This window comes from Epinephelus lanceolatus, chromosome 1 (genome assembly GCF_041903045.1).
Source record: "Epinephelus lanceolatus isolate andai-2023 chromosome 1, ASM4190304v1, whole genome shotgun sequence".
Lineage (NCBI taxonomy): Eukaryota > Metazoa > Chordata > Actinopteri > Perciformes > Serranidae > Epinephelus > Epinephelus lanceolatus.
Genome location: NC_135734.1, coordinates 15,394,058 through 15,408,255, shown reverse-complemented (window position 1 = coordinate 15,408,255; position 14,198 = coordinate 15,394,058). Strand labels below are relative to the sequence as shown.

Here is a 14,198-nt window from a genome sequence, read left to right as displayed (position 1 = left end):
TGGAGTACCGCTCCGCCCTGTTTGCATCCAGGGGCTATGCTAGCTTGTCCCTTGCCTACTTCAATCACAAAGATTTGCCTGGCCCACAAAGCCATATCAGTGTTGGTTATTCATATTTCAAAGTAAGATGAGAGACTTTAATCTAGTATATGTGATGTTCTCCCTGCAACATGTGTACGTCTCACTTAAATAAAGTTCACATTTACTTTAATGACTTTGTCATTACCTCAAAATGTCCTTTTCTTGGTGTGTTTGTTTTATTTGCACAGTCAGCCCATCGCCTACTTCAAGATCATCCTCAAGTCTGTGCCGACAAAATTGGACTCATTGGTCTCTCCTATGGAGTCTATGTGACTCTTCGAGTGGCCGCTCAGATTGGTGTCAAAGTATGTCAGAAAGGTCTCTCTCTGTCATCTTCTGCTAAACGTACAGTTCGATCAATGCAAAACTCCATGTACATGAAATATCACACCTGTTTCTTCAGAATAAACAGCCATAAAAATACTGTAAGTATAGTATATGTCGAGAGGTGGAAAGTTTGGTGAGTTCATTTTGACTTTAAACAATTAATGTTCTCCCTTCCAGCCATCCTGTTTGATTTGTATCAACGGCCCAGTAGGAAGTACAGCTAAGCTCTCAGGCGGATTTGAATACGACAATAGGTAAATGGTAATTAAAGTTGCAACTTACATATACATATATATATATATATATATATATATATATATGATATTGTCAAGACATCACTGTGGTATAATTGCAGTAATCCCTTGGATCTGATCAGGTCTAGGATCAAGTGTGAAGTCTATTGATTTGAGTATTAGTTTCAGTTTTGTAGGGTAACAGCTCCTTGAAAATTTCAAGGCTATTCAGCAAAGACTGGGACATGCTCTCTGACCCCATGGGAGCAATGTCATACGATACATGAGCAATGTAACTAGAACTGCATTGTTGGAGGTTTACAGCAGATGGCCCCAGAAATACAGGGATGGTGTCTACTCAGGTTTTCTTTGGGTGCACTCAGCCTGAAAGAACTTTTGAGTGCACTCAACTGGATGGCGGCCAATACACAATACAATGTTTGCATACATGCATTTCATTGTCATTTCATGTGTTTATGGTAGTTTATTATGGACATTTTCAGTAATTACATAATTGTAATCCTCACCCATATCTTTATTTGCGGTACAGAAATATTCCAACCCAAGGCCGACTGCGGCTGCTCAGTGAAACAAATCAATCATCATCATCATTATGAGAGTGTGCCAGTTGTTGAGTTGTTCTACAAATGCAGACCAGATTTCACTGAGCATGCGTTGTACCTCCTTGATTAATTTAAATGCTTATAGTTTCTCTGGGATTTAACCCAGACTTCATGAATTTAAGAAGCTGAAAATATGAACCACAGAGATTGTTTTCAAAAAATAACTAAAAAATAATGCAAGGTCTGGTTTCCTCTGTTCACTTGTCTTTTTAGTTACTCTAATTTCTTGACATTTTATGATCAGGGGTATATGAGTTTCAGAGACGCCACCTTGCCTGCAAACCTTCACCCTGAGAGCAAAGTGAAGGTGAGGACGTACCAGTCAATGTGCACATGGATATTTTGTATCAATGAAAGAAAATTCACCCTAGAATGACATCTTGTGTTATTTTTTGCAGTTAGAACATCTCGCCTGTCCATTGATATACATAGTGGGTGAAGATGACCTGTGCAGTTCAAGCATGGAGAACACAGTCCTGGTAGATTCTCTTTGTTTTTCCAGTATTACAAATTATTGTTGCTGGAAAGCAATTATAAAGTATTCCTGGATAAATGTTCAGTGCAAACCATGCCGTTTACAGTGTTTTGTTGTATGCGTTTTTTGTTGAGTCAAACATTTGAGTAGTCAAAAACACATTCACCCCTAGAAATTTTTCATAAGTGTGGCCACATGGAGCCACTGAAAATTTTGGGATGGCACACCAAAATCCGTCACTGACTTTGCATTTACCTACATTGCCCCTTATTTCTGGAATGGCCTTCCATTACACATTAAAGAAGCAAGATTAGTTTAAATCTTTAAATCAAGACTGAAAATCTATCTTTATTTGTTCCATTACAGCGGACATGGTCAGTTCCATCATCTTTTTTTACATCCTTTAATATTGATGTTCATAAAGTGATTATTTTATTTTTAGTTTTTTTAGTTTTTTTGCTACTTGTTTTCCTTTTAAATTCTAATTGCTTAATTTACTTGCTGTATACTTTGTCCTACGTCAAAAAGCTATATCGTTTATGGTGGTGTTGGCTCACAGAATATATGATGTGGTGCACATTAGAATACAGGATCCAGGGAGCTGTTCCAAATTTATGGCAGACATGCAGTTGAATGGTGTTGATGGTTGACTTTTGTTTTTGTTTGTTTTTTTTCAATAGAAAGTAGCATTAAAGGAAAATGTTACAATTCTGCATAGAATCAAATAGATAATAATAAATCAAGTTAACATGTATCATTAATGCATCCACAATCTGGTATTTAATTATTTTCCTTCTTAATTTATATAGGATTTAACTGAGGAAATTAACTCAATAAAACACAATTGACTTTCAGACAATACATGCCATATCAACCAAATAAAATATAATCAAGGTGAAAAGTCCATATTAAACTCACACCGGTTCTCTCTTTGTTTTACCTGGTATGGTTTGGAGCAAAAAAAGGGAGTCACAGGCCTGAAGGGCAGAGGTATATATTCTTGGGGTAGTGGCCTAGTCAGGAGTGGCAGTCGATGATGGATGTGGAGACTTGTGATTTAACACTGTATGCTTTTTAATTGTAGAGTGAATCAGAGCAAACCTGTATTGTCATTTAATATTTAAATAAACTGATGATTGGTAAACCTCACTCCTTCACATTAAGTGGTGGTGGCTGATCTTTCTATAGGCCACTGAGAGGGTGCACTATTATAAAAACAAATGTGCTAGGTGCAGGACAGTTCAGCAGACTGCAGATTCTCTAAATGGGAGAGCTGTCTGCAGGTCTTAAATATTGCTGCAATTACTTTTCTCGCCCAAAGGTTTCACAGCAGGAAACCGGAGGACTGTCTTAGTTAGACAGTTAGCACATTAACAACACAATCCAATGTTTGAAGAACGTATTTACAATACGCCAGTGAACAGTAACACAAACCATCACAAAACATTTCTGCTAAAGACCTCAATGGTTAAAGAAAAATAGTTGTATCTTATTTAATAAGTTTGTTTTGGTCTCACTCATTCTTGTCTTTAGCTGTCTTTACTTTACTTATTTCTATTTCTCCTCTGGTGCACTGAACTTAATTGCCCCTCAGAGTGATTTCATTCATGTCAACATGCTGAATCTGCCCAAAAATGGGGCCAGCGAGGGGCAATGGTGCAGGATACACAGCACCAACCAGGGCGACAGATGCTTACCGACACCCCACACTGAGCAACAGCCGACCATCGGCTTGGTGTATCAGGGCCTTTTTTAAAAAGCCTATTGCTAACAAGTGTTAAAATGAGACTGCAGAACATCATCATGGTGAACACAGCTTAACAGCCTTGTTGTGGTGGCGACAAAGTCATGCAACCATGGTGTAATTCATTTATAACCTGTAATATAACATTTGTTTTTCACTCCTGGTGATTGTATTTATGCCGCAAAAATCATAAAAGTGGCTGTAGTTTATCAGGCCTTTCTTATTGAAATGACAGGAACATGTTGAGATGATGGTGAAGAAAAAGACTTTGTTACAGACTTGTTTCGGATCAAGAGAACTTTATTAGCAAGCCAGTATCAGATCAAGCTTCTGCAGTAGCCTGGGAGAGATTCTGCCAATCATCAAAACTCTCCACCATCTGTCCCCTTAAACTCCACGTTTTAAGGCCTGTAAGACATCCTCATCCATATTCATAATATTAGCCCATTTCTGATAGCATAATGAGATACAAAGCCATCCTCCTAACCAAAAGTGGTCATTCCTTTCTCCAGTTTCAGAAGGCTCTTTGTCCGTGCAAAACAGACTGATGCACAAATTCCTTTAGTTTCTCCACGTAGGTTTCTGGATGTGAATTCTACATGCATAAACAGAGCATGACAGTGGCACCTTACTGCTTCTCGGCAAGCCACCTGTGAATCTATACATCATGAGGCACAAACCCCTCGAGATGTTCCTTACGAGAAGCAACACAGTTTGCCTTCATGTATGTGCCATGCAGGTACCATATATGTATGTATTCTGTGGATGACTCCTTGTATCTTGACAGACTCATGGATTCCTGTTTGCATCTGTAGAGCTGTAGGCCCTGCAGCACAGTTAGAAAGATGGATTCATCCTTACAGTCAAAAATAATCAGCATTTATGTACATCTGATGAGCAGACACCTCATGGTGTTTGTAAAGATTGTATTGCTGAATAAAACATGTAAGTATCATAAACTCTTGCCTAAGGTTACTTTCTTCAATAATCCAAAATCCACTATTAAAAAAAATCCCATTTGCTTATTGTCGAGGGAACTAGGGCGATGTTAATTTCCAGATTAGTTTATAGATAAACATCATCAATCAGAGAAACTGAGGGGAAATGACACAAAGTTGAAGATATTTTGAAAACCTAAAAGGTTTGGGGCTTCTGAGAAAACAGTCCCACTGTCACACTGGAACGGTTTAGAAATGCAGGTCTGACACTGAGGCTTTGCAGTTTTATGTTATTGGCTGGTCTGAGTCTGGTTTCAGGTGGCCCTCATCAGCAACACTGCAGTGCCCTTTAAGTAAATATGCTTCTTCGTGTGTTTTCATCATTTACACATTTCACAATCAATCAATTCAATACTACAACTTTTATAATACTAAGCATGTCACAAAGATCCACCATCCACTTTAGTCAAGATCTCCTCAGACACCTTGTAACCCAATAATTCCTCAGCCTCTTAACATCCAGACACTCTGCTACTGTGATCCTCAAATCTTTATTGAGTAATGAGTATACATGCTAACTTATCATTGTTCACATTATGGGTTGAAGAGTTCATGGCATGCTGAGGTAACCATGGCGATGAGGGCGATGAATTCTTTGAAGTCAATCTCCAGGTCTCCATTCTGGTCAAGGTCCGCAAAGAGCTCATCCAGAGTCTCATTCTCTTGGATTTTCTGTTCAGCAGAAAGATTTTAATGAAATAGCAATCTAGATATGACTGGAAAAAAAGTATATATCATAAATATTCATAAAATTTTGCAATTGGAGGAGGCAGGTGATTGCTCCTATATTGAAGAAAAATGGGAGTTGGAAGCTAATGTCATAATTAATAATGAAGAATGGGAGGAAAGCAACTTAACAAGCCATAAGATCACAAACAGTCCTATGTGGAGGGAGTTTGATTGGAAAGTTAAGGTTAGATACTTCAGGACCCCTAAAGTAGTGTCTGAGTTCACTGAAGGATCCTCACCACTATGTTGGAGAGGATATGGAATGGTTGGTGATCATACACATATTTTTTGGGAGTGTCCGAAAACTGCAGAGATTTTGGGAGAATATTAAAAGTGAGATTGCAGTTATTCTAGAAGTCGTTTTACCTTCGAATCCACTGTACTATATGTTGGGATGTATACCAACAGGGACAATTTGTATATCTTAAGAGTGTTATTGTTAATTGCAAGGAAAATTATAGCTGCTGCGCAGCAGTGGTCAGGGCCGGGCAATTTTAGGCAAAATTAGGCAATTCTGAGCAACACACACACTAAAACAAAGCATATCACAACATAGAAGTTACATCATATAATTATGGCATGCCCTTTAAATTGTGGATGAGTGGCTGAAGTGATCAGACTCATAATATACAAAGGAAAGAAAAAACTCAAGAACAAGAAAGTAAGAATAACATTAACTGCTAGCAATTATGAACAAACTGGCCTGATCTAGCTTAAAGCTAAATATTATCCATGGTGACAAAGATGAAAACATTTTTTTAAATGTAAAAGTAGCTGTTGGATAGACTCTGCATATTGACTGATAGCTAAGCCAAATAAACAGGGAAAAGAGACAAGGGATAACAGGGAAACGTGTTGATAAAGAGTATTTGTCTCTCCGCGAAACTGCCTGGATCATAATTATTTTAACCTTGGTAGTCTCTAATCCACATAGCATGATGCCTGAACATAGGACTTTCACATTAGAATGTCTGTTCTGCCTTAGCTGAGGCTTGAACTCACAACTTCTCAGACTGAGGTCCATCTTCTATCTCACTGAGCTTATTGGCAAGTGACAGTTCAGGAGTGGCTTCACAAATTGACTAAGCCAAGCATCAGGGTGCCAGACAGTAGCCATCCATGCCATGGAAAAGCAAATTTCAAAGTGTAAGTTCCAAAGCTGTAGCACATATGGTTGATTTGTTATGAATTTTCAAAGTTTTGAAATTTAGAGGCTTGCTGTAGCGCCACCATCAGGACTGTTGTCTTGTGTTTCCAGTTAAGGACATCTGGCATGGGATAACTGGACCTTTATGAAAAGTTTAGGTATATTTCTCATATGGAAATGTTGCATGAGCTGAGGCTTGAACTCACAATCTTCAACACCAAGAATTATCCTCTATCTCACTGAGCTAGTTGGTAAACAGAAATGTCATTTGTAGCTTCACAACTTGACTAAGCCAGTCACCTTTGTGCAAGGCAGATTTCAAATGCCTGTCAAAAATTCAGTTATTAAGACAAAATTCCAAAAATACACAAATTGCATCTAGACAGCATGGAGATGTTGGTAATTTGTTTTTAACAATGATTGGCTCCATAAGTGAAAAACTGATGTTTAAAAATGTCATTTTGTCATTTTGCATTGACTCCAATTATTCGCATGAGAGCGAAATTCAAAATGTTGTAAAAAAATTCAGTTTTTGAGATAAAATTCTGATATTTTCCAAACATCATCTACCATGACTCCAAAATTTTGTCTTTTTTTAATGAACATTGAAAATGTATTTAGCAAGAATTTGCAAGTGTATGTTTACAATACCGTTTACAGTCAAACATTTTGATGCACTGTAGGCTCAGTTTTGGATAAATCAAAAATCTGTGTGGATCGTTTGTGTAGGACAGTCTGAAGATGCTCTGTAGCAAGTTTGGTGTCAATTGAGCAAAAATTGTGGGAGGAGATAGGTTTAATAAGTTTTACAGTTTTTGAAATAATCATAATTTTTAATAGTAAATGTACAAAAGTTTCTTCAGTATTGGGGCTACAGTTTGGTGAAAGTTGCAAATCTGTAGCACATATGGTTGATTTGTTGTGAATTTTCAAAAGTTTGAACTTTAGAGGCTTGCTGTAGCGCCACCATCAGGACTATTGGCCTGTTTTTGCAGCTGAGGCAATCTGGCATGGGACTGGACCTTTGTGCAAAGTTTGGTGATTTTTCGTGCATGGGAAGTAGGATTTCCTCGGAAGAAGAAGAAAGAAGAAGAAGAACATGCAGGATAGGGTCCTGGCAGCTTAGGCTGCCCGGCCCCTAATGATAACTGTTTCTTGGTGGCGAAGTCAACCCCCTACAGTGGAACAATGGACAAAGAGGCTAAGACAGGTGTACATAATGTAACTAACTGCACAATTGCAAATTAAAAAAGACATTTTTGTACGGAGATGGATGAATAGAACATCGTGAAGATGATACTTACCCCCTTATTGTTATTATTATTTTTAATTATTTTTGTATGTATTTTTAATTTAATTTTTATACTTTTTTTTTTTTTTTTTTTTTGTCCTCTAGTGATATCCTTTTTAAGTTATGTTTGCCCTTCTGAAGAACTGTAATACTTAACCAGAAATGCTGGAGGAGTTGTCAAGGAATGTTCAAGATTGTATGGGATCAATGTACAACCTTGAAACTAAATAAACACATGTTACACACCAGAAAACAAAATTGTTGGATATCTTAGACTGACCTGGTCAGCATAGCAACATTCAAAACTATATCCTGCGTACATGTGTTAGCTTTAAGCTCAGTAAACATCTAAGGATTAACCTATAACAACACATCATCATTTATTAGTTGTTTTATATTTTGATTTAATAATCTAAATTTGCAAAGTAATTTAAGCTATTAAATAAATGTATCTGAATAACAAGTAAAATATTTGCCTCCAAAATGTAGTGAAGCACATGTATATAAAGTAGCAGAAAATGGAAAATTTATACTTTAGTACAGTACTTGAGGAAATGTACTTAACTAATTACTGTTACAGTAATAGTACATTAACTTTGGGTTGTTTTGACAAGTGTTATGCTGCAAAGTTCTGCCATTAACATGCCAATTATTACACATTTACTTCCATAACTTACCATTATGAAATGACTCATCTCATTGTTGATAAGATCTTTAAGCTCTGCTTTCTTCAGCTTGCACTTGTGACCTGAGTATTTGTGGAAAACCTTGATGATAGTGACCATGCCACTCTCCAGGTCTGACATGTTCTTCTTTGAAGCCTGCAACAAAATAAATCAAATACACAATCATAATTTTTTATCCCGCAGGTCTGTATGTTTTTATACATGAAACACATTGTAACGTGATGTAGACTTGTCTATTAACATCTAAGTATATTTCAGTATTACAAAAATGAAATAATTTGCCATAAATATTTAGATTCTTACCTCCATCGCAAGAAACTCCTGTGCTGTTAAGATCCAGCTGTCAGTGGGACTGATGGCTTATCCAGCAGTGTGTTGAGTCGACTGCCTCGCCCAGTTCATTGTGAACACTCAACTGTATTGATCATTCATACGAAGGCTTCTCATCTGCGAGACACTACATAATGGACTACTAATGGATATCACTGGTCAGAGACTTGACCAAAAACCATTTGCTCTTAAAACGTATGTTTCACTGTGATCAAATTTCACCATTTAGTCCAGTGTGTGTGTGTGTGTGTGTGTGTGTGCGTGTGTGTGTGTTTGTGCGCAGCAGTATATGAACTGCATTATGCGTACATTTTCCTGTACGTAATTGCCACTTGTGGTATGTTAATGCCACTGTTGTGAGGGTCCACTCTGTGGGTTTTGAGTGTTCCTGACATTATCTTACATATTCATCGTAAAGTTTGTTATCAAAAACTATGGTGGTTATTACAGGAGACTTGAAAGCTACATGTGGCTGAAAACATTTCAGAGTTCCTACAAACATAATTTTTGCCTCTCATGCATTTTGATCAACAGCTCTTCTGTTGGCACAAATCAGGTTAAATAATATTTGAGAAATATGTTGAAATAATGTTCAGAGATGATTTTAAAGGCTATGATCGTATACGTCACCCTTTGTAAACCAGTGAAACAAATCTGCATGAGGAATGAAAGTTTGTGAATGTGTAGACAAGATTTGTGGTTACAGAAAAAACATGAGAAAGTAAAAAAATGTACTAATTTTATCAGTGGAGGTCACACAGAAAGGCTGAGAAAACAATAAGTTCTTTTGTGAACATCCGAGTACAATAGCAGAAAACTGTTAAACTCATCACTCAAAGTTCCCACACTTTTTGCCCTGATTTTGGCTGTAAAACAGCCACAAAGCATATATATGAGTGCATACAAAACACGTAAACTGATATTGTTAAGGCTTCAGGGAGAACATACTGTATAGCTTTTGTTATAGCCAGTGCTCATAGTGTGTTTGTGGTTTTTGGTTTTGCAGGGAGAGGTAGGGGAGACCGGGGATGGTTGTAACAAAGGGATAGTTGTAACACTCTCAGTTTGGCCGATTAGAAACGAGCTGTGGTGACATCATCAACATAGTCCATGCCCATTTACAGTTGGAGCTCACTAGTGAAGCCACATGTGTCTGAGTCCAAATTTGTCTTTTTCAGGTGCAACATTTTCAGGAACAGTTTTTCAGGTGAGAAACCAAACATTTTCATCACAATTGTTTTTTGCATAGTGTCCATTGTGTTGTATGTACAATTGTTTCGCTTTCATAGGTTCAAGTAGTAGTTTCTCTAGTTTAATTTGATGTGTTTCATTAGTGCTAGCTTTGAAGCTAAATGCTAAAAACAGTTAGCTCTTTCATACCTGCTAGGCATGGGGAGGGTTGTAACAGTTCTTAAAAAGTGGGGACTTCGAAAGTGTTTATTGTTCAGCTGTTCAAATGCTGTTCAAACGTCAAACTTTTTTGTATTTATGTTATACATTTCTATTAATTTTAATATTATAATTATTGTATTCTTAAAAGTTTATTGTTCCTTCTTTATTATTCATTGAAGTGCTTGGATACATTTAGCCTATTGTGAATCTTTTTTAAGCACAATAATTTAATTGTTACATCCATCCCCAACTAGTGTTACAACTCACCCCAGTACTGGGGTGAGTTGTAACAATATACCTCTTTGTATTTGACATTAATTTCCATAATCTGTGATGGTGTAGTAGAGGTCAAAGTGTGTGTTATTTATAGCAGACAAATATGGGTACCACATATCAAAATTTAAGAGCTCTAACAAAAAACCCACAGAGTTACACTTGCTCAAACAAAAAGTGTTACAATCATCCCCGGTCTCCCCTACTGAGGTTAGCTTTTATTTAGCTGTGACCTCAGTTTTCAAGAGCTCTAAAGAGTGCAAATAATTTATTTAGAACAGCCAAATCTGGATGCTGTGTCAAACATGAACATGTCTACAGTGTGTTTCCATTTCTTCTCTCTTACAATCTGTAGATAAGATTACTGGGGCTTAATTAGTAAACACAGTTGTAGTGACTATGGGCTGGGAATTTATTAAATTTGTTCCCTGGCAATAAGTGACTTTGATTTTCTGGGTAATTTGGCACTGATGTTACACAGGGAGAAGCGGCAAGAGAGAAAAAGTATATATCCATGAATGCAAGACAATAAAAGAAGCCGTAAGAAGGCAAGAGTAAATGGAGAAAGGTCACTGTGCAAATCTATTGTCCAAAGAAACATAGATGATCCAAAACATTAAAACCACTGACAGGTGAAGTGAATAACTTTGATTATTTTGTTCCAATGCATTGTTCTGCTGGGAAACCTTTGGTTCTGGCAATCATGTGGATACCACCCCCCCACCCCCACCCCCATGGCAACAGTACTCCCCAGTGGCAGTGCCTCCCCAGCAGGATAATGCACCATGCCACACTGCAAACATCACTCAGGAATGGCCCAAGGAATGTGACAAAGACCTCAAAGTGTCAACCTGGCCTCCAAATTCCCCAGATCCCAATCTGAATGAGCATCTGTGGCATGTGCCATTAACCCACCTCAAAACCCACTGGACTAAATGGATCTGCCGCCAAAGCACTAGTACCAGACACAGCAGGACACTCCCAGAGATCCTGTGTCCATGCCTTGACAGGTCAGAGCCAAGTCCGATCCAAGAAGGCCCCACCTTGGCTTAGGGGTACATCTGGGGTACAGGCATATCACAAGAATCCTTGAGCAGATTGGGACCTGGGAATTTTAGAAGCCAGGTCAACACCTTGAGCTTTTTGTCACGCTCCACAGGCCATTTCTAAACAGTTTTTGTAGTGTGGCATGCTGCTTTTTTCTACTACTGTTGCCATTGGGGGGGGGGGGGGGGGTACTTGGTCTGCAACAGTGTTTGGGTGGGTGGAGCATGTTAGGTGGTATCCACATGATTGCCAGAACCAAAGGTTTCCTAGCAGAACAATGCATTGGAAGAAAATAATCAAAGTTATTCATTTCACCTGGTTCTAATGTTTTATGCTGATCAGTGTGTATTGCATTATTAAGGCAGAACCCTTGGAGTAATTTATTTTATGATCAGTTGTTTTTAATCAAAAAACATTACATCTTTTATTTCAGTGAAATGTAATCCATTTGGACCGTTCTTCATCAATTCCCATCTATCTACCCTTATCCATTGCATTCAGTGGGGAGTACAATGAATCAGCTAAATGAATGTATGGATGCAATTTAGATTAAAGAGACATATCTAAATAAATTGTGTTGCAGTGTTTGTCGCATGAGAACTTTTAAAGTTCTCATGTGTGAGATTTAGTGGCATCTAGCGGTGAGGTTGCAGAACTGAAACTTTTCCTATGTGCCAAGTGTGTAGGGGAACTACAGTGGCCAGTGTGAAAACATGAATGGCCCTATCAAGAGCCAGTGTTTGATTTGTCCGTTCTGGGCTACTGTAACAACATGGCAGACTCTGTAGAATTGGACCATAGACTTTAATAGTACTTAGATACCAGTTGCTCACCTGGCGCCAAAAAAGTTTCTAGCTTCCAGGTTTATTTCCGCAGTATGCAGCCACTGAATATGTACAGTCCAGCTTGCCCCGCCGATGAGTTCCCCCTCAGCTCATAACCTTTACATTGTGATGATGTCACAGATTTTTAAAATGTTTTTCACAGCTCGAGGAAAGTTTTATAAAGGTAAAACCTCTATGAATCAAAAAGTCATTATAGAAATAGTCATAACTGACGTTTGCAGTTTGAGATGTTGACAGTTTTATAGACGTCTATTTTATAATGGTGTCCTATGGGGAAAATGCTTTTTTTATGCTGCAATACCATGAGTGGCCACTGGGGGAACATGTGCTGCATGGCTGAGCAGCACTTTTGGGTGCCAGAGGAGGACCCATGCCTTATGTAGTTTTTGAGTGCTCCAGGCATGGGGTTTTTTTCTGCAGTCTAACGTGGAAGTTAGCATCACACTGGTTCCCTCATCAAGAAGCCAATGGTATTTTTTCACTGGATTCTGGATCATTGCCAAAAATAAGCTCTGTGGCAAACAAATGTTTATGGTACATACACATTTTGTTCAGCAGGATAATCTTCCCAAATGAACACTAATCTCATGATTACTGAAGCCTAAATGCAATCACTAGAAGTAAAAAGCTTCCGAAACTGAACCAAACAGGGCAGGTGCGAAAGCACCCTTAAGCTTGTGTTAACCACTGACGTTATTTCAGGTATCTAACCAAAAACCCACTGACTTTGAGATAAGGGAACTGTGAGTGGCAAAATGCTAATTGATTTCTGGCTTTAGGATTCATTCCTGGCGTACTCTATAAACGGTTTGTTCTAAGGTAACAACACCACAACAATTTTAATTTTCAGGTGATTATAAACCAATGAAAACATATTTATGAATATTAAATACCATTTCTGCCAATAGATGTCCCTAAAACACTGGACCTTTAAGGCGAGACATGGCAGGCAAAAACATTGATTTTTCATGCAGTGGTCAATTTTGAGATTTTGGGATAGTTTACTCCTTGAATATGTATTCTTTCAAACTGCTATAAAGAAAAAAAAATCAAATTATACATTTAGATGTGTATTTTATTACATTTTGTCGACTTGTATTATGTTATTATATAAATCTTTGAATGCCGTTTTCTCAAAATTAGTTTTTTTGTCATACTCCAACCTCGAACATCTCAGCCTCTGTAGCATCTATGTAAACCAAACCAAACTTTCCAGTTATACACCTAGCTATATTCTGAAGATATTTACAGAGGGATTTGTTAATAAATAATTCCTAGCCTGACTTATGTGACATTTTATTCCCAAAAATATGGCGAAAATCAATTTTTTTAAGGCTATGGACAGTATATTTTGATTTTCTAGGTAATAAAAGTAGATATTCTTAAATCCCTCTGTATTTTTTTCATCTTATATGTTAACAAAATGAAAAAGAATTTTGCACCTGGCTTTATCAGATGTTCAGATATATCTTCCTAAAATCTATGCAAATTAGCGCATATTTAATAAGATAATGCATAATTTGCATGATTAAACATGAAAAACTTTTTTTCATACTATTGTAAGTAATCAACTGAGCAAGTTTCATGATGATATAATATTTTAAAAAATGAAAATTCACCCATTATCTACTCACCCATATGCCGAGGGAGGCTCAGGTGAAGTTTTAGAGTCCTAACAACACTTGCAGAGATCCAAGGGGAGAGGGGGTAGCAACACAACTCCACCTAATGGAGGCTTACGGTGCCCCAGATTCAAACGTCCAAAAACACATATTTGAAACCACAAAATATCTCCATACTGCTCGTCCATAGTGATCCAAGTGTCCTGAAGCCCCGACATAAAAAGTTGTTTGGAAAAACGTCATTTGAACTCTGTTTTTAGCCTCATTGTAGCCTGTAGCTCTGACTGCCTCTCTGTACACCGCATTCACGTTTGTGCGCTCTAAAACTTCATCTGAGCCTCCCTCGGCATATGGG

At 37.7% G+C, this 14,198-nt stretch overlaps 1 protein-coding gene across 1 annotated transcript; it reads right to left on the bottom strand.

Moving 5' to 3' along the window:
• Positions 1 to 4,956: 4,956 nt before the first annotated feature.
• On the bottom strand, positions 4,957 to 8,731 carry LOC117257293 (protein S100-B-like). The gene is made up of 3 exons (XM_033627371.2): positions 8,638 to 8,731; positions 8,326 to 8,469; positions 4,957 to 5,153 (listed from the first exon to the last, which is right to left on the bottom strand). The coding sequence occupies exons 1-3, from the start codon at positions 8,641 to 8,643 to the stop codon at positions 5,016 to 5,018; spliced, it is 288 nt and encodes a 95-aa protein (XP_033483262.2). The 5' UTR covers positions 8,644 to 8,731; the 3' UTR covers positions 4,957 to 5,015.
• Positions 8,732 to 14,198: the final 5,467 nt, after the last annotated feature.